Raw genomic sequence first — 23,651 nt, forward strand, 5'->3', positions numbered from 1 at the left:
TCTCTAAAAGGTGTTTCTGAAGAATAAAAATCACCTGAAATCTGTGGATGATTCTAGTCTCCAATTCACCACATACAGAAAACTAATCTTGTGAATTATCACCTTTGAGAATTAGAACTACTTCTTACAGTGAACTTTGCTGTCTGCTCATCTGCCCTGGTCCTGGCCAGAAGCCCGTTGTACCTGGAGGATCAGTGATCCACGCAAGTTAGGCCCATGCCTTCCCAGCTTGTGCTGAGCTGTGCTGTCTGTCCAGCTTGGCCTCCAGGCCCACGGGGGACAAATTTCCCTGGCTGATTGTCCCACAGGATTTTTTGGGCAGCTCCTACATGGTACCTGTGATGACAGAGCTGCGTGCCCTGCACTGTATCTGAAAATGGCAGCAAGGGGTTCTGGTGTGAACGTCCTTTATGTTTGGCAATAGAAACAATGTACAGAGTTGTTTCCTTCTAAGAAAATCCTGTAATAGCTTGAATGACTGAAATGGTGTAACTTTTCCTGGGTAGGATCTGCGTGACATGCTGCACCTGGTTGATGCTGCACAGCCCAGGCTTCCTGAAGGCATGTAAGGTTATCTACATTGTTCTCTCCATTATAATGTTGGCTGCAATAAATGGCATTTTAAGTTACACTTCAGAATTTGAGTGCCTTTCTTACTGGAATCACAATAAACAAGCACCACCTGGTACAAAACAGTTGTCAAACTGTACCTGCCAGAACTATTTCACTTGGAGTGCTCTTTTTGTTCTGATGATGCAATTGACTGAGGACTAAAACTGGGCAAAAACTAATTTTTCCCCCTCTTTTTTATTATGTGTCTTGAGTTTGGGATCTTAATGGTTCTGTGTGAAATCCATGAAAATAAAACCTTAGCGTGATCATGGGCTGTGCTCTGTGAATGACAGTCACGTGCAGTGTTCAAAGCAATGTATGTGGGTTTGACACAGACAGAAAAGTGTGAGCTTTTCTATCAGTTGCAGGAAACAGTGCATGCAAGAGTCTTATTTCTCAGTCTTTGTCAGTCAGTTAAGTGTTAGAGAGTTTTATACCTTCTGCTGCTAAGACCATGTCCATCATCCCTCACTTCTTCTCACTCATTGTCCTTTTCTGCAAAATAAGCTCACAGAGATGCTCTCAGTGGGTGGATCATATTTGGGCCTAAGGCTTCAGTGCATTTGGGGTTTGGATCCTGGCTGTGTTGCTGACATGATTTATGGTATCTGCTGTCCAGATTGAAATGCCAAAGACATCCATCAAGTTGTACAAAAAGGCCATTCCATCCTTCCCCTCCCAAAGTTGGCCTGAAGAGGTATTTTTGGCTAAGTAGACCAACCAACACACCACTTAGCCAAAAAAATAGGGACTCCATACATGGAAAAAAAGACCCTTGAGATCACAGCACATGCATCATAAATAATAATTTGCTTTTCCTACAACATGCAGAAGAAATGATGCATAAATTCATTTTGTTTTAATAATCTCAGCTGAAGTCCTTGCACAGCTGCTGCCCTCACCAGTGCTTATTCCCAACCCACAGCATTAAAGAGGACTTAACACAAAAAACCTATACCAAACACCCAAAAACTCTCAAGAAAACTTCCAACAGCACAATTCCTTCCTCGTGAACACATTTTGTCTGGCTTCTGCTCTGGAACTAGTGAAGAAGGAGGTTTTTTTAGCTCTCCCCCTGCACTGGGATTGCAGTGCACTCTCTCCAGCTGTGTGCAGCCTTCCTTCCAAGCTGCTTTTGGGGCAGAAATATTCCAAGAGGAAAGCTACTCTCCTCAGTGCTCACACCTACTGGGAATATTGGACCTGAGACTTTCATAAATTCTATTCACAGACTCAACTGTATTCCTGTCCTTCAAAAAACTCCAGTTTTCTGGAGGGAAGTATTTGGAAAGATAGAAAAGTATCAGGCTCACTGTTATATTCACGACAGCTTTCATTACCATGCAGTACTTGTTTTATCTATCTAATAGCACATCACAGTGACGAGACTGTTTTATTTGCTATCTCAACAGAGGTGAAAACCCTGAACAGTGTTTTAACTGTACTGAAGAGCAGCACGGTGACAAATGTTAATTTATTCATCCACGTTACAGCGAGCCATCAGAAATACACTGAAAAGGAGAAAATCCAACAAGCACTTTCCATTTAACAGTGCGCATTTTCCTATTAAGAAAAAAGGGCAGACCTGCCATAGGAGAGAAAGCTTCGGAAGGCCAGAGAACGAGACCCGGAGGCGCAGGGCGCTCCCGCCCGAGCGCTGCGCTGAGGGGGCGCTGAGGGGGCCGCCCCCGGGCTCCGCCGCCGCCGCCGCCGGGGCGGGACGCGGCTGCCGGGGCGGTGCCAGCGGGGCCGGGCCGGGCCGGGCAGGGCCGCGCCCCCGGGGCCGGCGCAGGCCGGGGCACAGCGGCGGCGGGCGCGGGCCGGGAGCGGGCTGGCCATGGTGGGGCTCAAGGAGGAGCTGCTCAAGTCCATCTGGCACGCCTTCACCGCCCTCGACCTCGACCGCAGCGGGAAGGTCTCCAAGTCGCAGCTTAAGGCAAGCGGGGGGCGGCGAGCCCGGGGGCGCGGGGCTGGGCCCCGGTGGGGTGCGAGGGGCCGGGACACGGCCCGGGCGGTCCCCGGCGAGCGCTGACACCGCCGGCACTGGGACCTGCCTGGGGCGGCCACCTCCGGGGAAACACGGGCACTCGCTTTCGGGGCTCTCCTGGGCGCTGTAAATCGCGTTTTTCCGCACCGGGGCTGCGGTTCGTCCCACGGCATCGCTGTCCCTGCGGGCCCTGGACACCTCCGTCCCGCGGGAGCGCGGACCCGTCCTGGAGCACGGGCGGGCTGATTTTCATTCTGCCCAGGGAAGCGCTCCGTCCTCCCCGAGATGTTAGTGCACAAACCCTTGTTGTGCTTCTGGTCCGCTTTCAACCACATGTCCTTGCTACCCTTTCTGGCCAAAATCTTTTCTGGGGTAGCCACAAGGTCCCATCTATAGGGGTTGGCTGCGTCCAAGTGAAATTCACAGCTTGCCAAGGGGAGAGAGAGGTTCCACAGTGCCCTCTTATTTGGATATAAACAGGGGAATTAGTCAAGAGGCTCCAACTGTGCCATTCTTTCCTTAGCTTATACGCTGAAGTAGTGTTTGTGCTCTTAAAAGAGCTCTCAGGCAGCTCGCTGAATCCAGTCCCATCTTGGCCCTGCTTTATGGGACCATCTTGGCCTGGGAATAATAGCAGAAATCTGGCTAAATAAATATTTTGAATAAGAACGCAACACCTGTTGACATTCGAGACTGTGGGTCCTTGTGCTCGGTGCTGGGGCTGTGTGGGCCACAGCAATTAGCCGAGGTTTGCGCCTTTTGTGGGATTAACTCCACGAGAAACAGTGGCTGTGCTGTGGTGGTGTTTCCAAGCGTGGCTGGTCGCTCATGGACTTTATTCTTAGCATTATGTAATGAGGGTCCAGAGCAGGCAACACGTTGCAAGCAGCCTGTTCCTCTTCTCCTTTTCTTCTCTTGGGGTGCTCAGGCCGTGAGATAGCGCCGAACTCAGCCAGAAGTGACTGCGGGGCAGGAGTTGGGCGAGAGGCCAGACCTGGCTGTGAGCTCAAGCTGAAAATGTGTGCAGGTTCTGGGTTTTTCACAGGGGGTGTCAATAAAAGGGAGTATTTGTGTTCCACTGTTGCAGGACGAGCTGAAGCAGGTTGCAGAGAAGCTTTTTTTTATTGTCCTGCTCTTTATAGGAATCCTGTTTTCCTGTCATGCTGCCTACCACACCCTGTGTGCTCTGTGCACTCACCTGAGGGTGTCTGCAGGATGTGTTGTCATGCAGGCCAGTGGAAAACCTCTTGAGGTCCACACGTGCTGGGCTGAATGAAATGGCTAAAGAAGCTGCCAGTGTGTGGTGCGCTGGTGCAGCTGCTCTCCTGGTGTCACCGCTCAAAGATGAAAAAAAGTAGGGCTTTGTGTGTCTGTGCACTTCTGTCTGTGACATAAAGGCTCCTATGGGAAGTGTCAGGTGGAGGATCTGGGAGTGCAGAAACAAGCCTGAAATGAGGCTGCCACCTTCTCATGTGGCCACCAAGAATTAGTTTTCAGGGGACACAGAAGGGGGTAGTAAGCTGTTCTTACATAGACTTTTTCTGGCAAATTATGAATGTGGTGTCAAACTGATGGTTCTGCTGGGAGAAGAGGTGTGCATGATGGCAGTACCTCCACATGGTTAAAAAGGGCAGGCAGGACAGCAAAAGAGAAGTTCCTGTCTGATAGAGATAGGGCTATATTGTCTTAAAGAATGTGTTTCACAATGAAGTGTTTCTCATCATCATGAGGAAGATTTAGCACTCTTGTAAAATGGAGAGATGGTGCTTGGAGACGAACAGGCTAGTAGAGATCTGTGACATTAGAAAAATATGCTTAATAATTTAGTGGAACTGCTGTTTAAAAAAAAATTATAAAAACCTATTATTTTTTTGTGAGAATGGTGGTGTTGTAACCTGCTGAACACTTCCCTCCTCAATAAGACAACTTCCTGGCAATGGTTTGTGTAATCCAGGATAAGGTGGATGCCATCATGTTGCACGTAAATTCCTGAGAATAACATGTTTCATTGTTAAAGGCAGTGATTTCTAGTTACTCTGCCTAGAAGTGACCTTTGAGCCTTCCATAAAAATAAATAATTAACTTTAATTACTGTGACAAGAATAAATGTGTGTGTGATCTGTAGCTGAGGCCCTACTGTGAAGGGTTTGCATCACACATTTGTTTTCAATAGATCTAGAGCAGATGGATGGAAGTGAGTCAGTTGGGTCTGTTTCGTAGTCTGGAGAAACAGCAAATACTCGAGGGCAAAAATGGGACTTGCTTGGAATAGTAAGGGTGTCATGAGATATCTTTTATCCATTTGTATCTTCTGTATATGTTCTGAGCTGCTGAGAGAAGAGACACTTAAATCAGTCCTCTGTGTCATTTTGAATTATTATCTTCTTCCAGTCTGCACTGATTTTTTGTTTGTTTGTTTGTTTCGATTTTTCTACTTTTTTTTTTAACTGGTGATCTTCAGAAGTTCTACTGTTACGCTGTCTGCAGCTCTTAGTATTTTTTTCTACATCAGCAGAAACATTTGTGTATTCTGTTCTTAAATAAATCCAGCTTTAAAGCTGGACACGTTTATTGTTTTGCCAGTGTGTTTTGGCACATTCAAACACTGATACAGCAAGGCTCAGGTGTAAGTTCCGTGTATAATGTTACAGCTGCTGCTGTGATTCCAGCATGAGGTACATGCAAATTACCTCCTTTCCTACATTTAATTTCATCTTTCTTGCCATCTGCAATTTAAAAATTGTTTTAAAAGTTTCTCTAAGGTGTCAACATTAAATCCACTTTTCATCTGGATCTTGAAACACTGTGGTTTTAAATATAGTTCCATTTGATAGCCAGCAGAACTGATTTTAGTGTGTGTGTATGATTGGATCTTGGAAAGAACACACACTGATTAGTTTTTACACCTTCTCTCGAAGCTCTTCCGTACGTTGCTTTGTGTCTTGTCTCTGCTTAGGCAGTGGGTTTATTTTGCTGTTCTTGTTTTGTCTTACATGCTACATTGGGGTGGATTTTCTAACTGTTGGGTCTTGGATTCCTGGATGATATCTGAAGATTGTGGATGGTGAGCCACTTGAATATCTCATTCAGGCCTGTATTATAACTTTGGGTGACCAAAGCTACTTGTCAGGCTTAGAAAATTTATCCTGATCTGTTCTCATCTGGGGTGTTATAGGGTTATTATACCTCTTAGCTTTGCTTTGCCTTTCCACTAAATGTGAAGTCAGTGGCCTGTGGGAAGAGGAAGAATGGTGTAATCAGGGTGAGAGGGATGGTCTGACCGGAGAGGAAGACCTTGAACAATGTAGCGAGGCAGGGGCAGGGTTGGGAGCCTGTGCCGAGTGGGCAGGACCCCGGCCGGACAATCGGCTTTGTACAGCGGTGGAAGGTGGTAGGAAATTAGTCACCGTGACTCACAGGGAGAGGGTCCTGCTCTGGTGCTATCAACGGGGCTCAAAGTGTGTGTGTTAGGGTAGCCATGAGGAATCCTGTCAGTGAGGTGTGAGGGAGGGATGCTGCTCTGCCAGGAAAGCCCAGGCAGCCTGTAGACTAAAACAGGGAGCATGAGGAAATAATGGGGCCATGACGCTGTGCTTAAGAGGAGCAGCTCCCAGTGGATCAGCAGCCCTCTTAACCTTTTGTCCCAGCAGTGTACCCAGGTGGCCAAGAAGGCCAATGGCATCCTGGCCTGTATCAGCAATAGTGTGGCCAGCAGGACCAGGGCAGGGATTGTCCCCTGTACTATGCAGTGGTGAGGCCATAACTCAAGTGCTGTGTCCAGTTCCAGGCCCTTCAGTTTAGGGTGTACATTGAGGTGCTGGAGCATGTCCAGAAAAGGGCAACAAAGGTGGTGAAGGGTCTGAAACACAAGTCCTATGAGGAGCTGCTGAGGGAGCTGAGGATGTTTAGCCTGGAGAAGAGGAGGGTCAGGAGTGACCTTACCACTCTACACCTGCCTGAAGAGAGACTGTAGCCAGGTGGGGGTCAGTCTTTTCTCCCAGGCTACCAGCAACAGAACGAGACCTTAAGCTGCACCAGGGGAGGTTCAGGTTGGACATTAGGAAGAATTTTTTCACAGAGGGGCTGATGAGCTCTAGGAATGGGCTGCCCAGGAGGTGATGGAGTCCCTGGAGGTGTTGAAGGAAAGACTGGATGTGGCACTCTGTGCTATGGTCTGGTTGACATGGTGGTGTTTGGTCATACGTTGGACTTGATGATCTCCGAGGTCTTTTTCAACCTAATTGATTCTGTGACTCTGTTTTGTCAGCTGGTTTCAGGGAAGATGTAGAAGAAAGATGCAGTGCATGGAATATGTTTACAAGGAGCTCTTCCTAAGCGCTGGGAGCCACAGGACAGAAAGGCAATTCACTTGGCAACTTGGGCAGATGCAGGCTGACACCAGTATGTGACTTGGGGCCAAGGGGGATTGTGCAGGCAAGGAAGGCAAAAGGAAGGGTGAGGTTGTTGAAAATGGTGATGAGGGATGTGCAAATGCCCAGAGGAGGAGGAGTGAATGAAGGAACAGGAGCTGATGTGGGTGAGGGGCCCAAGAGTCAGGAGCCTGAGCTGGTGGAGGCTGGACTGGAGCACACTGATCCAACTGCAAAAGAGGCTGCTGTGCTCACCCTGACATTAAATAATGAGGCTCCAAATGGGGTGTCTGCTGCCTGAGTGGGTAAGGAAGCTGTACCTTGGGGATGGGGTGATGCAGGATATGGTGTGCTTATGCTGTACCTGGATGAAAAGACCTGGTGTTTGTGACAAGGGGCTTATATGATGCTACTTTAACACTGGTCATAAAAGAAAAAGGGAAAGTACTTGTGAGTAGCCTTATTTTGGCTGGCTGGCTGCTGACATGGATGTTAGGGAGAGATGAGCCAAGAATGTCTTGGAATGAATTCACACGAAACCACTGAATGGAGCTGCCAGGATCTGTGATGCCAACATTTTAAAATCTGAAAAAGAGATGGGGAGGGGGAAGACTCCCCCTGAAAGATGGAAAAGAAAGAGAAAACTACCAAAGAAGCTGACAATAGCTGCTGCAGGATTAGTCTGCCCTGGTAGTGCTCCCACTGTCATCTGGCCAAATTTTTGTCACTGAGCAATAGTCTAGCAGATCTTCCCTCTCCTTGTAGAAATGCAGATCACTTTTATGGACATGGTTAAATGGAACTACTCAGATGGTAACAATTCAACACGTGCTGAAAGTTTTGGAAAATGGGAGCTCAGAGGAGAGCAGCTATGGCAGAGTAGACCTGAAGGTAAAGCAGCATGAAACGGGGCATAAATAAAGTAAATGCAAAGTCTGTGATGACCTTTGGTGTTCAGCTTGCTTCTGTTTGTATTTGGAACAGAACACTTTCAGTATTCCCAGGGAAAGATGGGATGCTACTAGGCATCTTACAAAACTTTTCCTTGAAAATGAAGAATTGCACCCGGAGTGCACTGGTGCCATGAAGCCCGTGCAGGCTGCTTGTGCTGTCTCACACTCCAGTTTGGGGACCCCCACTGTACCCATGTGCTGCAGCAGAGATGAGTCTCTGGGCTGGGGCAGGAGTTGGCTTTGGCATGAAGGTGAATTGTTAAATGTGGCATCCAGGGCATAATAAATGCGGAAAGAGAAAGCTGCCTAGCAACCCTGTGGGCACTGGGGGATTAATCCTGACTGGTGCAAAACTTCCTCATGGTTGATGTAGCTTCTGCAAGGCAAGGTGATTTTTTTGTACCCCAGTTAACCTACTGCTCAGCTAGTTGTTGTTTGTTTTTTTTATATTTTAATTGTTAATTAACGTAGAGTATCTTCTGGTCCAGATAATGTGATTTGAGAGAACAAAACCAAACGAGACCTCAGGGCAGAATTTTTCAGGCTTACCCTGCAAGTGAAGAATTCAGCTGGCGCTTGGCCGCGTTAGAGAACGGCAGGCTTTGGCAGGCACCGAGGAATTTCCTGAGTTATGAAAAGAGGGCACTGGGCACAGGAGAGATCACAGATAAGGCAGATCTCAGAAAAGAATTGAAAGTGGAATTCTCTCTGGTAAATTGGTCACTTGATGTGGAAACCACCTAGGTTTCTGACAACCCAAGCACAGCAAGAAGGCCAAAAAAAGGAGAAGACAGATATGTAGAAAGGACATGATAAGAAAGTATTTTATTGAGATTTTTAATTTACTTTAGTAGTAAGCTGCAATCCGTCATGCTTTTAGAATATTTTTATTAGCTGAGTATTTTTTTAGTTATAGTATTAGCAACTGCAGTGTTCTTGGAAAACAGTGATCATCTCTATCTCTCAGAAATTCAAGAATCCCTCAGGTTTCTATAAATAACAACAGAAGCCTTAAATAGAAGGGGAAACACACATGATAGTACGTTTCCTCAACCCCATATATAAATCACGTCACATGGACTCAAATACTTGATCTGATGTGGTGGTTAGAGACAAGGATAGATTGAAGTGAAATATACTGTTGATGGAGAGTGGTGTGAAATGTGATAACTTCTAAATGCTCTTTAGCTGCTTTGGGAAGTGCAGCTTTTGTTGTGCTATGGCTGATGCTGTTGTTTAACTGTTTTTAAATTTCTATAGCTTATTAACTGTAATATCTTAGTGTTAGCATACATCAGTGAAAATATGTATTTCTCATGGAAATATCTCTTTTTCCAAAAGCAAGTTTCACTTCAGAGGTATGTAGAAAGGAATTCTCCTCTGAACTGAGTATACATCTTGGGCTATGTTTGTAGTATTTTCTGCTAACTAACACTTAGATTCTGCTGTCTCCTTATCACGCATCAGAATAGTAAATGTACTTTTTCTTTTTTCTCGGGGGCAGGTGGGTGGGGGAAAGCCCAGACATTTTAAGTGTGTAGCTTTGGTTTGATTTCCTAGGCTTTGACAACTTCAGACTTTCACTTCTTGTTTTACAGCTACTCCATCTTTGACTGCTTTATGTCTACTCACCTAAATAGGCATGCTTATAACTTTTCTGCACGTTTTTTTTTTTTTTTTACTGTTTCCTCTTTGCATCATTTGGGTCTGTTTTTTAAAATTCTGTAAAACCCGCAAAATTCAGTCACACTCTGTTCCATGAAGTTCTTGATTTAAAAAAAAAAAAAAAAAAATCACTGGCAGCATACCTTTTCAAAAGATGTGATCTGTTTTACCTCTGTAATTTTGTTTAGCTGTATTTTTTGCCTTTGTTGCATGTTTTCCATGCAGACCATGGCAGGGCATGTGATGTTAAATCCTTTACGCAGCTCATGTAGGTGGTACGTGATCTTCAGAGGCTCAGCTCTGCATCTTGCCAAGGGAGAGAGCTCCCCAGTGCTTGAGGTGCAGTGGGCAGCCTGTTAAAGGTCTGACCTGACTCCAGACAGGGTGAAAAACAAAGGGAGGGATGGTGCTTTGCTTTTCCTGTGCTGGTGGCACAGGAGTCGCTGCTGCCCAGGCTCTGCCTTCCTGTTAGTACTGAGGTGTTGGTCTGTGCTTGCAAAGCTCAGGCTGAAGAAGTTGAGATGTGCTGGCTACCAGTTAGTTTTCAGTAATTCAGTACTTCCTTAAAATTAGTCAAGTGTGTAGTCTCTTCTTGAAGGTCATTTCTCAAGAACAGACGTGAGTGCTGGTGGGTGTCAAGTTCTTGAGATACTTCATGCAAATAGCTTTTTAAAATAAAAATTTGAGAAGCACACCTAAACCGTTCCCCTTTCTGTAACATTATTTTTCTTTGCCAGCTGAAACATGGGGTCAGTGTTGAGATGCAGCCCAAAAGCAAGCAGATGAGATTAATCCATAGTTAATGCTTTCATCTGAATAGTAATTTCTTTGTAAACTAAGGCTACGTATTGAGTTGTTTTCTTTGTTACTCGTTTTCATTAGGTATAAATATTTATAATTTCAAGGGCTAGGTGTTTGTGGTTGTTTTGATAGCTATCTGACTTCACTCTGCAAATATTACTCTGGTGTTCCTGCATGCCTCTCCTGGTTTGCAGCTGCATGGGTATATATGTACAAAGGGGAGCTTGTGTAGCTGCATTTGCAGTTCTCTAGGGCTGGACCTCTCTGTGCTCACATTGCCTCTGTAACTTGCAGCTCTCTGAAACCATTGAATCAGGATTTCTTTAGTTATGTTTTGCTTTCTGACAAAACTGTGGGGCAGAACTTGTGGTGACATCAAAGTGTCACTTTGCACATGGCTTTGGAGTCACAGGTCTGCTCTGGAGGGAACATGCTTAAGGCTGACAGCAGTGTTACTGGTTTCTCTTCTGTCCTTAGGTCCTTTCTCACAACCTGTGCACAGTGTTAAACGTTCCCCATGATCCAGTGGCCTTGGAAGAGCACTTTAGGGACGATGATGAAGGACCAGTTTCCAATCAGGGTTACATGCCTTATCTAAACAAATTCATCTTGGAAAAGGTAAGTTTTGAATTCTCACATTCTGTGCTTTCAGCTTTTGTTGTTAGAGTGTCTTTGCAGTAACTGGTGCATGCAGGAGGCTGCTGCTGGTGTGAAGACAATGGTTGGGAGTGTGTTTGTGGGGTCATCATAGGGCGGCTACTCTGGAGAGCCTGTGCCTAAAAATGGAAGGGTGCACTGTTCTCTACCTCCTCTCTCCTTGGTTTCTATTTCCTGTTACATCTGGCCCTTGCCTAAGCTGTGTTCATGCAGAACTGTGTTCATATTAGTAGAGCACCTCAGGTTGAATTTATCTGAAAGTGTCTGGGAGCTATAGGTTGACCCACTTTAAACTAGAGCTGTAACAGAATATTGTCACAGCCTCCTTTGCAAACAGAAAGGGCAAAAATATCTTCACTGTTTGTCACAAAGTATTGTAATAAGTAGATCCTTTCAGAGAGTTACAGTGGGTGACATTAGGGCATATTGTGAAGTTTTGTCTTGCAAATTCTTTCCTTACATGTCTGAGCACTTTGAGTCTTCCGTTGTGCCTTGTTTCGGGAGAAACTCTGGAAAGACAGCAGGGTTCCCCCGCCCTCTTCTCCATCATGTTCTAAAATAGGTAGTCACTGGGTTGGAAAGTTAAAAAACCCCAAACAGTGATCTTCCTGCTTTTTTTCTGACTTCTGTTCACATACTGGGCTGGACAGCAAAAGCGGCTCACGTGATGTTGGAAGCATCAGCTTCAACACCACTGATTTCTCATACACTTGAGGGCCAACCCCAGAAAACCTCAAACTTTGATGTTGTGGCTGCAGAGATACAGAGCTGTTTGCTCTATTTTGCTATGTGAAAAAGTCCTGAACTGACATACTGCTGAGAAGTCCAATGCTGCAATTGCAGATGATGCAAACTCCTCAGCCCCATTTGCTGATTATTGCTCCTTCATTTAATAGCAGTGGGAAATGTGATATATATATAATGCAGTCTGGCAGCTTATATCTAGCAAAGACTTACCAGCTTTTCTGCCTCTCTAGTCTGTGTTTCTCTCATACCCAAAGACTATGAGAGACACCCCAAGAGTGTCCTATTTGATGTGTGGGAGTTGGCCTTTAATACATTTAAAGGTACCTCATTAGTGTCTTGGTTGTTTGATGCTGAGGAATCTTGCTTTGTCCCGAAGAAGTTGTAATCTCATCTTGGCTGTCTGAGATCCTGTAAGATTCAATGGAGACCAAGCAGTTTGTAGACAACTTCTGGGAAAAAAGAAAAGGCCTTAATTCATTTTGACCAAAGGATTACAGTGGGAGAGGCTGAACCACAGTGGGTTAAAATTCTTTGTAGGCAGTAGCAACCCATTAAATAAAGAAAACCCAAAAGACATATGTATGGCTTTTTCAAATATAAAAATGCTTAATTGTTAAAGGTGTTTATAGGGATAATAGTTACGGAAATTAAGAGCAAAATTGCATTTAAGAAACACTTTTGTCTGAAAATGACAGACCTGGCTATAGCAGTAAATAGATATGAAAGGGGAGAGCATGACTGTGTGTAGTTTCTTGGTTTTATTCATATACTGATCTGGCTTCCAGTGATTGCCTGATATATCCATATCATCAGTTAATCTTAAAAGATGAAAGGGTTAAGGAACAGGATTAAACTACCTGTAACTTCCTGTTATTTGATCCTGACTAAATGCTTGTAAACAAGAAAATTAGTGAAGTTGTTTTGGCAGAAGGCTATCTTTTTGGACTGGAAAAATCTTGACTGTGACTTCTCTTCTTTTAGAGATGAGTTTACATCAGTGCCAAAAGACAACATGCAGAGGGATGAAGTCACTGATTCATAGTATGTCTCCTTTGTTTAAAACAAACAAGCAAAAAAAAGCAAACAAGAAACTCCTTCTTTCTTTATTTTTCCAAGGCGTAATCTATTCTTCTAGATGGAGTGATTGTAGAAAAATCACTGTTAGTATATTCTAGTAAGCAAAGTTACTAAAGGAGTGATGCTTTATACCCCAGATACACAGGAAGTTCTCTCAGTTTCCAGTCATGCATCTTATGGCGAATTAATTGATTCAAGCAAGAGCCACTGGCTCAAGGGAGGTTTTTTGATCTTAAGATATTTTGTTTTAAGACATACATAAAATATTTAAAGAATGACTTCTTAAATTTCTTTTAAAATAGATATGTAACTGTGACTTAGAATTTTATTGAGAGGACTTTGTAACCTCTGGAAATAACTTCCATTGTATTCTTAAATGCAGTTGTAACTTTTTGTGGGTTTTTTGTGCTGATTTACCCCTGCAATAAAGCCTCTTTATATAGAACCAAGAAATCATCACGAAAAGGCATCAAGAAAAGACAATTGTCAAGAAAGACAAGGTAGTTAAATGAGGTACATTCGCTGCAACTAATTTCCTTTATCCACATAGTTAATGTCAGTAAATAGTTTGAATAATTAGTATTGCCTAATTGATGATTTCTAGTGTTATGCATCTTGTTATTCAGCAGATAGATGTATCTAGGATTTTCTTGCATCTGAAGCAAAATCTGTCCTGTTCTGTAAATGTCTCTTTCAGGAAGGAGCTGTGATTTGCCAATACGATGTCTTCATAATTTGTTTTACTTGGTTTATTAACCATATTTTAGCATGTTCTGTTATTTACAATGTACATCTTTAAATACCAATTGAAAATGTTTCCTTTTCAGTGATAGCAATGGTGGTATTTTACAGCAGACCTTATTTAGAGCAGGGAAGGGTCATGGTGGGGGGAGACAAAGAAGGACATTGTTCAAACCTCAGGTTATCTCATCTTCCAGGCAACTTCATGAATGCAAGTTACACTACCAGTGCTTGTTATATTTTTGGAACTGTTATTTTGGAGAGCCAGGGCTTGTGTGCTGATGTAATTATTGTCCTGGATAATTCCTAAACAGTGTCTCTCTTCTGGATGACACGTGGGCCCCACAAAGTCCATTTCAGAATCAAGTCTGGATTGTGAAAAAAGGGCTTACATGTCTAAAGAGGGACTGCTGGCAGCACAGGACCTGTTGCCCTGGGGTAAAATGGTTCTGAAGCCTCCTGCTCGACTGCCACACAGTCCTGGTGGCAGGGATGTGCTGCAGGTGACCTACGCTTTGGCAGGAGTGTCTGAGGCGCTGCAGTCTGGCTTTGCTGTGTTAGCAGAACCCGTGCACCCGTAGGACATTTCCAAGGTGGAACTGCTCACCATCAGGCTGGGAAAAGTGCTTTTAGAAAAGAGGTCATGGTTCATTGGGCAGGGTGGGGAGGACAGACAGAAAAACCACAGGCAGGGGTAGCCAAGGAGTGAAGTGCTGGTAAATAGAACGAAGAAGGAGTCCTGACTTCTTGCCCTCCATCCAGAGGGTAGTTTGTTCATTTAGTTGGTGTTTCATTTGAAATCCATGTCTCGTGTGCAAACAAGACAGATGCTGAAATTGTGGCTGTAGTAGCTCTGGCTCCTACAGCTGTCATCTAATTCAAAGGACAGCTGTAGCCTCTTGCATCTCCACTCATGTTGGTGGCCTCTGCAAGCATGCGAAGTCTATGGTTTTCATTCATAGTCTCACTTTTATGCCTGGAGACTGTTCTTGTCATCAGGTTGGTTTCTTGTTTACTTCTGTCTTTCTTTTTTTATCTTTTTTTCTCTTTTTCCCCTCCACCCACATCAGTTCATCGACTTCCCATGTCTGTCGTTGACTGAGCCAGTGTGGTGTGGTCACTATATTTGACCACTTACCAGACTGGATAGGAAATCATACCGTTTGCATCGGTGTTCTTGAAGCATCTAAGATCTGTGGTTTGGCTTATCCTAAAAAAAATCACTGACCATTACTGGTCTCACTACCACAAGAGGTAGTGAGAACAAGAACCTGTTTTTTAGACGTTTTCCAAAATCTCAAAGGGGTTTCCATTACGGTGCCAAACGTGCCTTTATCAGTTACACATTGGTAAAGAAATAGCATTGCTAAGTTGTGGGGAGATAATAAATAGGTTTAATGTATAACTTAAATGAGGGTTTAAAAAGAAAACAGTAAATCAGAGCTCTTGCTTATATAAATAATTCACAGATCTGTAGGTGCAGCTGCTAGGTATGACAGAGGATAATGAAAACAAGAGGAATTTTGGTATCAATGAGGTGAAGATTTGCAAGCCTGAGAAAAAGCAAAGATTTTAAGTGGATTAGCATTTGAGGAAAAAATTATTCTGTGTTCGTGAGTACCCTGCAAGAGTTAGTTTGAGTAATATGAAGTAAAAAACATGTTAAAGGTCCTTCCCAGTTGTTGCTCCAATATCCCTTTTAGCATATGCACATGTAGATTTGGCTATGCTGCTTTCCAAACTTGCTGTATAACATCTCAGTAAGTCAGTGCAATAGGAGGGCAGCTAGAACTAAGACAGTTCTGGGGATGGTTTGGAAGCTGCGAGTGATGTGCTAGAGGAAACATAGAGTGCAGTGTAACCTCTTTCTCATGGAGTCAGGGTGCAATTAACTCAACCAGAAATTGGAGGTTGGATGTCAGTTTTTCTGGGAGAAATTCTTTATTTTACCCCGTGCAGGAAGTCAGACTTGGTTGCTACAGTGCTCTTTTTGGGCCTTGATGTTTTGTGCAAACTGCAATTTTCTCAATGCTTTTTGTATGATGAAACCTGATAAACTTTGTCTGTCTGCTATTCTCTGCCATTTGTGCATATCAATTTCTTTGTTGTTGTTCATTTTCTTCTCTTTAGGTTCAAGGAAACTTTGACAAAGTTGAATTCAACAGGATGTGCTGGACTCTCTGTGCTAAAAAGAACCTCTCTAAAAGTCCCTTGCTGATTAGCGATGAAGACGCATTTAAAGTGTGGGTTATTTTTAACTTCTTGTCAGAGGATAAATACCCTTTAATCATTGTACCTGAGGAGGTAAGGAACAAAAACTTAAGCTCTTTACACCAGTTTGCTTAATGTCCCAGTTGAACTATGTTAGTGTGGTACTCTCTAGAGATTTAAGAGAAAATATCATTTAATATAAAACTTTTATTCACTCTTTCAGTATTGTAAGGCCTCAGGTGCATTTCTCTGTCTTCCAGGGTGCGTATATGGGGATTTCCACAGGATACTTGAGATATTGATAGCTCTGTGTGTCTGTCATTTAAACAGCCTGGACTAAACAGGATAAACAGGACATGCATGGATGTGATCTTTCATCATTGCACTTGCTTATAGGTGGTTAAAATTTTGCAAGGTCAATACATCAATGTGATTCTGAAAAAAAAAATGCCCCCCTCTGTTCTGTGTTACTGTGACTTGCAAGATGAGTCTTCAGTCTCATGTCACCCTCCTGATGAAAAGGCCAATACAAGCTTTTCTGATGATGTCTGTTTCTGATCCAAACCAGCTACCACCTGTTCACTCTTGCTTGAAAAGGAATAATACCAGAGAGATCTCTTTATACTTTCAGTTCATGAACAAGTATCGGCAGCACTCAAATAGGTATTTTAACCCTAAAGCAAGATTTTGGTATCTCCACTATTCTCCCCTTGGGGATGGGGGGGGAAAGAAGCAAAAAGATCAGAACTGTTGGGATAAATAATCCCTTGCAAAACTGTGTACACATATTCCAGTGGTTTGCAGTTCAGCACTGGAGGACTGAATAATAAATATTTGCAAATTGTTGAACAGCCAGGGATCAAAACAGTCCTGTTAACACGCCACTGACAACGTAACTGTTGGACTCCAAGGTGTTGTGCCAAACCCTCGAGTACAGATAACTCTCTTATCAAAATAAACTGTTCAGTCTTGCTTTCTCACTCACTTTTTAGAAGGAGACTTTCACTCTACATTTCTGGTTTTGCCAGACTGGCCCATGCCAGGGCCCTACCTGGCATGCTGTATTTCCATGAGAAATGAGACAGTCTTCTTGCTTGCATTCCCATTTTTTTCTGTTGCTTCTGGGAAACAGGATCATGGTTATAGAAGCTAAGACAGCTCCTTTCTTAGTGGTGCCAAATTTGGCTTGGTAGGTCAGAGCCACTAATAAATGCCAAAACCAGGACTCAAATCCACGTCTCTGGTTTGTCAGTATGTTCCCCACTGTGCAGCCTGGCTTACCTGTGGGCAGACATTTCCAATCTCCTAAATTGCTGGCATGGTTCAAAGCTTCAGCCCTGCCAGCTGTGGGGCATTGCTCCCCACTCCTTCTCCACCAAGCAAGCCCCAGATTGGTGCTGCTTTCTGTAGCTGCTGCCAGGTAATGGCAGCGTGTCTGTGTGTTGGCAGATGTGCTGCAGAGTCAGCACTGAGCTGAGGTTTGCCAGATTTCCAGATTTTTTATGTGCTGTTGTTTGCTTTCCTTCCCGTCCTTAATGTCCAGGTTAACCTGTATTGCTCTTCTACTTGGATTATTTAAAAAGTTCTGATTGTGGATCTATGTCTGCATCTCCTTGATTACAGCAAGACTTAAATGGTGCAATTTGTTTAAAGAAAGCTTACAGAGCCTGACTGACAAAGAAAGGCTGCTCTGTTCTTATCATATACAATGCCTGTATTCACTCCACCTTCACTCAGACCACACAGGTAATGTAATCAGCCACCGGAGGAATGCTGTCTGTTGAACACACTCCTTTCTGGTTTGCATTGGTCCTGCATCAGGTTCTCTGCACTTCTGGAAAATTTTGCATTTACTCATCTACTCTTGGCACAAAATTCCCAAAGTAAAAATGCAAAGTCTCAATTTCAGTCAGTTTTGCTTTTTCTCAGATGTTTTGTATCTGCCTTATTTACAAAATGGCTTGCAGGTCATATATAAAATGAGGGGATTTTTACAAAGTGAAGAAGAGAGGAGAAGGGGAATGGAAGCCCTGCTGTTGGTGCTGTTGATGTTTTGCTGAGAGCAGTGTAAACCTCTCATGTGTGACTGCAGCTTCCCACCCAGGGAGCAGGCTCTCCTTCCCTGCCTGACTGCTGCTCTTATCGTTGGCTGAGAATATTGCAACACACAATCTACTGCAGTTTCTGGCTTAGAGATCCAGCTGTTTGTGTGAGATCCAGCTGTTTGCCCTCCTCCCTCCCTTCCACATTCTTGGCTTTTGTTTTTCTTTTTTTTTTTTTTTTTTGTTTGTTTTCCACTTTATAAGTAACTGAGAAACTTGCCACATACTTTGAGGTTGGAAGGGTGATCCCTTGAAGATTTTTGCATCCTACCTTGTGGATGGCAAGACTTCTTAGGTCTCCAGTGAATGTACTAACACAACTACATGTAGCTGTAAGGATGCCTTTTCTTTCTCCTTGGAAGGGCTGCTCTTTGAGACCTGCTTGGGAGTCTGAATTTCCTCTTTTTTTTTTTTTCTTTTTGCAATTTTTAAAATAAGTGGTTTCTGCAGTCATTTTATAGATTTCATATCTCCTATCTGGAAAAGCCTCCTGCTTGAGTGCAGTTTCACCTTATTTGCAGTGTGCTGACCAAATATTGAAGCTGCTGTCCTTCCTTCTTGCCCATGTCACGTACTTTTGCACTGGTGCTACTGTACTGGGCCTTTCATATTAGACAGCTGAAAGTGGTGGGGCTGTTACCCCCAGCTACAAAGTGTAAAGTCTTGATTCCCTGCCCAAGTGTTGAACGGGCAGCAAATAGGGAATGGCTGAAGCTCATCCAGAGAAGGGAAGAGAGGCTACTTTGGCAAGGATTGGGAGATGCAGGCTGAGAAGAGCTTTAGAAAGAGCTAAGTGAGGAAAGGAGTTACCAAGAAAGAATTTGGAGCAGTGGAGAGGTGACACAAGGGCCAGAAGCTGCTTGTTTAGCAGAGGCCAGGCTGAAAGCCAGAGGCAGTGACTGGCCTGTGCTCCTCACCTGCCCTGGAAGCAGGGAAGTCAGCCCTGCACTTGAGGGAGATAAGGTTTGTAAAATCCAGTGTGGGGAAGGGCTTGGGTTGGGATGTGCAGTTTTGGAATGTGACTTCAAGCTTGAGAGGATCCCTCCGTGTTATGGGGAGAAGTCAGGTGACACAGACAGGAGCTGGTGGCTACTGGGAGCACTGGGCACAGCTGGCCTTGCACTCCAGTGTTCCTTTTGCTGCCTACTGGTGGGCAGCTGGGAGCACTTGGGAGAGCTGGGAAGGGACAGAGATCCATGAATGTCTATTTTGCAAAGGTGCTCATGTGCCGAGGCAGAAAGCGGGGGCCAGGTGGGAGCTCCTTCCTCTCCCCACAGCCAGGTTTTCCATTGGATCATCTGGGATGCAGACATCCAAGCATGTGTTTCCTTCAGCTCTTGCAAGCATTACCTCTTCCATGAGAAGGATAAAGGAAAAGGAAAAAGGGTAGAGAGAACTGAAGCCACAAGAGGAGAAATATTTCTATTTTGTCATGAGCTTTCATTACAACTCCCCTCTTAGTTGTTACAGACTCGTGTGTGTCTCAGTATTTTTTAACTAGACGTTTTCTGCTTTATAAAAAGGTTTTCAAACACTTCCCCTTTCTTATTTCTGTACATGTGACTGCAGCCTTGGGAATGCTTTATCGCCCGAGAGCTGTGGTGTGTGGTTAGTTGTGTTTCTGGGCCATCCTTCCTGGTGAAACTCACAGATACACACACTGCAAGCTGCATACTCAGTGTTGTCATCCACTGTTCACAGTTTGTTTCAAATAAACCAAGCATATTTTCTGCTTTTGGCTTCATGAGGAGAGATTTGTACAGTCATTTTTCACTTGTCCTTGAGTCTTCAACTGTATTAACACATGGTATTTCCAGTCCTCCTGAGAGGACCAACCCTTGTGTGGCTTTTTGTGCATTTGAAAATGAGGTGATGTTTTCTTAGCCTGAGGAGGTGAGAATCTGATCCAGTGGTGGTTCTTCTGGAGGCATATCTTGCAGAGAAAGTGTTTCTTATGACCACGTTTTCTTCCTTGTTTTGCATTCTAGTACCAGAAACTGAAACAGTGTGTGAAATACTGGGAATTGACCCTTGGCCCTTCAGAAATAACATCAAAACTGATACAAAGAGAATGAAAGCTGCTTGTGTGGGATTTTAATTGACCCATGATCTCTAAAAGTTTATGACTGTGGTTAGGAAGATTTTTAGACATTGAAGACTTGAACCAGTTCTTCCCATTTCACTGCCTTCTTCCTTGATTGCTGCATGAAATACAGTTTTCACCTTATGCAGCAGGTTGTTTTTTGGGTTGACCTTTACTATACTTAATACTGGTTTAATTTTGAAAAAAAGAAAGAAGGTAGTGGCTTACACTGGATAAGGAACACGGTTTTTCTGGTGGAAAGGAAGAAACAAATATTTGACTTAAATGTAAGTGATGTTCTGGTGGGATGAGGAGAATGGGTTCATGATGACTGTGAGAGGGGATATGATTGCTTTCATGGCTGTTGCCCAGTAACATATACTCCCACAGAATTTTGTACAATGTGAGTAGACTTTCAACATCTGCTCTGTTAAAATCATAAACCTTATTTGAATAGTGTGAACCAGAATAGCCTTGTCTGCTGTGCTCTGCCAGGCATGAAGGTATTATTTTTCTTATTCTAAGAGACCCACTCATATAGCAGAATATGTGAAAAATCTGTGATGCTTTATTCCCTATGGAAGAAGGAATACCTGGATAAGGAAAACAAATAGGAACTGAAACATGGGGAAAAGAAAGTGCCCTCTGAAAGAGGCACCCAAACAGACTCATGTTAGAGCTCTGTTCTTCATATTATTTTTGATTTCTCTTGACAAAATTCTGGCTGAAAAGTTTCTGTTGATTTGAGATGGAAGCTGGTTTTAGTAGTGTGGAGCCACTTGGTCCCTACTGGTGTATGTAGTGTTAACAACTCCCTGGTATTTTTGCACCTGTATTTTGCATATTTTTGACCTGAAAGCAAGGTCCCATCAGAATAGCAGCAAACTTTGCTTCACTTTTGCTTTTCAACATTGCTTTTTAACCACAAGAGTAGGTTATATTTGAGACAAGAGACTTAATTTGTCAGTTATTTGCTGTGTTGACATGTCTCTGTGGAGGAGGGGAAATGTCATTTGCTCTCAGAGGTTCCTCATTTGAGCATGTCTCTATTTGCTGTCACACTGGTGCAACTTATTTCTTTGTATTTACCTCATACTTCCATATTCATACTGTGCAACAGTCACTGTTACTGTTGAGCAGATATATCAGGTTAACTTTTTCTGGGGACTTTGGTTAGCCATCTACTTAACTGAATTCAAGATAAACCTTGAAACTTTTTTTTTTTTTAAATTTTAGAAATTGAATTGTAAGATGCACAGGCCACTTTTCAGTTAAGAAGAGTTAATGTATTTTAAAATAATGAATATTTTATGTACTTTAGTGGGATTATAGGAGATTTCTGGTCATATCAGTGACTTGTAGATGGGGGTTAACAGACTTATATGGTTAAATCTATTCTGTGAACCAAAATAAGATAAAATGTGTACAAATGACATTAAAGGAAACAATGTGTTGGGTTAGTTTTAGTGTATTATATGGTAGCCAAGAGTTTGGCATTGCTTCATTTCTGGACCATTAGTTTGATCCACATTTTATTCATGTGTCTTGAGCAGAAATGAGAAAAAAATAATTCAGGTATGCTCTTTTTGTGTGTGTATTCCATTGTCTGCAAGTGAGACCTGGTACTTTTAGATAATGAACCAAAGGAATTTGAGAGCTGCCATGCCTCAAGCAGTGTAAGAGGTTGTGAAATTCTGGAGCAATGCATTTTAAAGTTAGAGTTCATATTTTTAAATTTTTTTTTTTATTATTACTGAGTAGCATTTTGGCAGTTTTATTATCTACCTAGTTAAGCTTGAGTTGTTTTAGCTTTCCTTCCAGCTAAAGTCCAGGATTGTAGTTCAGAACTGATGCTGCTCAAAGGGAATGAGCAGAGTGGCAGAATGTGCTTTGGATGTGGGTAAAAATCAAGGCTTTAGGAGGTTTACTTTGAAACAGCTTTGCAGTGCTCCTGTTCTTGCATGCTGTGGAGGCTTTTTTTGGGTTGCTTTTTTTTTTTCTATGAAACTTGTCTGGAGTAGGAAGTAAGCTGCTTCCTGCCCTTAACTGAACACTGAGGATTTATGGTAGTTGATGGTTGAAAGCCTTGAATTATTTTTTTAACTTAAGGATTTTGGAGAGTGAAAAATCAGCAAAGCTTATTTTAAAGACTGTGAATTTGGATGCCACTTCTGCAGAGGCCTCTGTTAGACCATATCTCTGCTAGTAAGAACTGCATGAGGAGCTAAAAAATACTGAAGTGCCTTACTTGGTGAAGCTGAAATGAAAGACAATGCTCTCTACAGTTTCTGGAGGCATATTCTGTGCCTGGCTGGGCTGTCTTCTCCTAAGAGAGGCTTGAGGAGGATGTGACAGCCACGTCTTGGAGGTGTATGCACTTCCCGTTCATTCAGTGGAACAGGAACTTTCCTCCTGGCCCTGCAGCAGCTTTGCAGCTTCTCCATTTTGCTGTAGCATTACCCACGTGCTGCTGGAGTAGGGGCTGTGAGACCAAGAGCAGTCACTCAACTGAAATAGTGGGAAAAGCACATCCATCTGTAGGGTGAATTTGGGAATTTACTGTTCTACTACACACTTGTGTTTCCTGACTCTAGACATGAGGGAAGGGATTTGGCTGTACCAGTTGCAGGAGAGAGAAGCAGCAGCCACAGTATTAGCACTTGTGCTGCATCAAAACCTTGAGGCCTGGGAGTCCTTATGGTGAAGTGGGGGGGGGGTGGGGGGACACAGGATCACTTCTTTTTTCCTTTGTGCTCCCAAATCTCTTGTGTAGAGACTTGTGCTCAAAATGCTGTTAGACCAGCTGAAAGGTGACTCTGAGCTGTAGCAGGAAGGCCCTCACCAATTATCTTGTTTAGAGAGTTATTAAAAGCATTTTGCATGTGCTCAAAGCTGTAGATGGGGTTAGTTTAAAATACTGCAAATGAACAGTGATGAGTTTAAAACCAACGTATAAGGCAGGCTAAAGAACCCCAGCCTTCTTTGCCTCTTTTTCATTCTTGTGTTTGTTTTGACTAGTGTTACTGGTGTTACTGTCCTGTGCATGGTAATGCTTACAGAGTGATGAAAGATTAAAGGACAAGGAGAGTTTATTTGGGAAACAATAAAAGCAGATGTGAAAGATTTGTTCTTTTATTTCTCTTGATAGAACTGCCAGGATTGTGTCCAGGGATGGAGTGCTTGAGAGCTAGAGAAGAGGGGTCAGGTGTAGATCATTTGGTCATTTTTCATTTCACTTCTTGTCCAAACGGCCTTCTTTTCTTATTTTTTTGTAATTTGTTTGCTTTTTGCTTACAGGAATACTTCCTGAAACTTCGTGCTTTCTCGTGCTTCAGTCATCACAGTATGGAAGCTGTTGCAGGGAAGGTCCCATGTGTTTTGTAGGAATCTGAAATATTAAATGAGGCTGTCAGGTTCAATTCTTTGTTTTACTTTGGAGAGAGTAGCTGTGGGACGGGCTTGGCAGTCAAGAGTTCAGCTGAGACAGGAACTTAAAACCTTTGTTAATTAAACCACCTACGTTTATGGGCCTACATGTGAGCATAGGAATCTCGCTGTAATGAGAGTCTCTGGAGAAGCTTACTTTACAGCTCTGAAACACTTGATTTCCAAGCCTGCTGCAAGTGATGGATTTCTGTTTGTGTT

The 23,651-nt window shown here is 43.3% G+C and overlaps 1 protein-coding gene and 1 long non-coding RNA gene across 5 annotated transcripts in view; one reads left to right on the plus strand and one right to left on the minus strand.

The window, feature by feature from the left end:
• The first annotated feature begins 2,391 nt into the window (after positions 1 to 2,391).
• SWAP70 (switching B cell complex subunit SWAP70) overlaps positions 2,392 to 23,651 on the plus strand; it is a 35,538-nt gene continuing 14,278 nt past the window's right edge. The window contains exons 1-3 of the mRNA XM_048307031.1: positions 2,392 to 2,548; positions 10,866 to 11,006; positions 15,741 to 15,914. Coding sequence (XP_048162988.1) covers positions 2,450 to 2,548; positions 10,866 to 11,006; positions 15,741 to 15,914 — 414 coding nt within the window. The 5' untranslated portion in view covers positions 2,392 to 2,449. The remainder of the gene's footprint in view (positions 2,549 to 10,865; positions 11,007 to 15,740; positions 15,915 to 23,651) is intronic.
• Positions 23,121 to 23,651, minus strand: part of LOC125327505 — a 69,537-nt gene continuing 69,006 nt past the window's right edge. For all 4 annotated transcript variants that reach the window (XR_007204298.1, XR_007204295.1, XR_007204297.1 and 1 more), the window contains one exon: positions 23,121 to 23,394. This is a non-coding gene — a long non-coding RNA (uncharacterized LOC125327505). The remainder of the gene's footprint in view (positions 23,395 to 23,651) is intronic.

The sequence above is a fragment of the Corvus hawaiiensis genome, chromosome 6, assembly GCF_020740725.1.
Source record: "Corvus hawaiiensis isolate bCorHaw1 chromosome 6, bCorHaw1.pri.cur, whole genome shotgun sequence".
NCBI classification, from domain to species: Eukaryota; Metazoa; Chordata; class Aves; order Passeriformes; family Corvidae; genus Corvus; species Corvus hawaiiensis.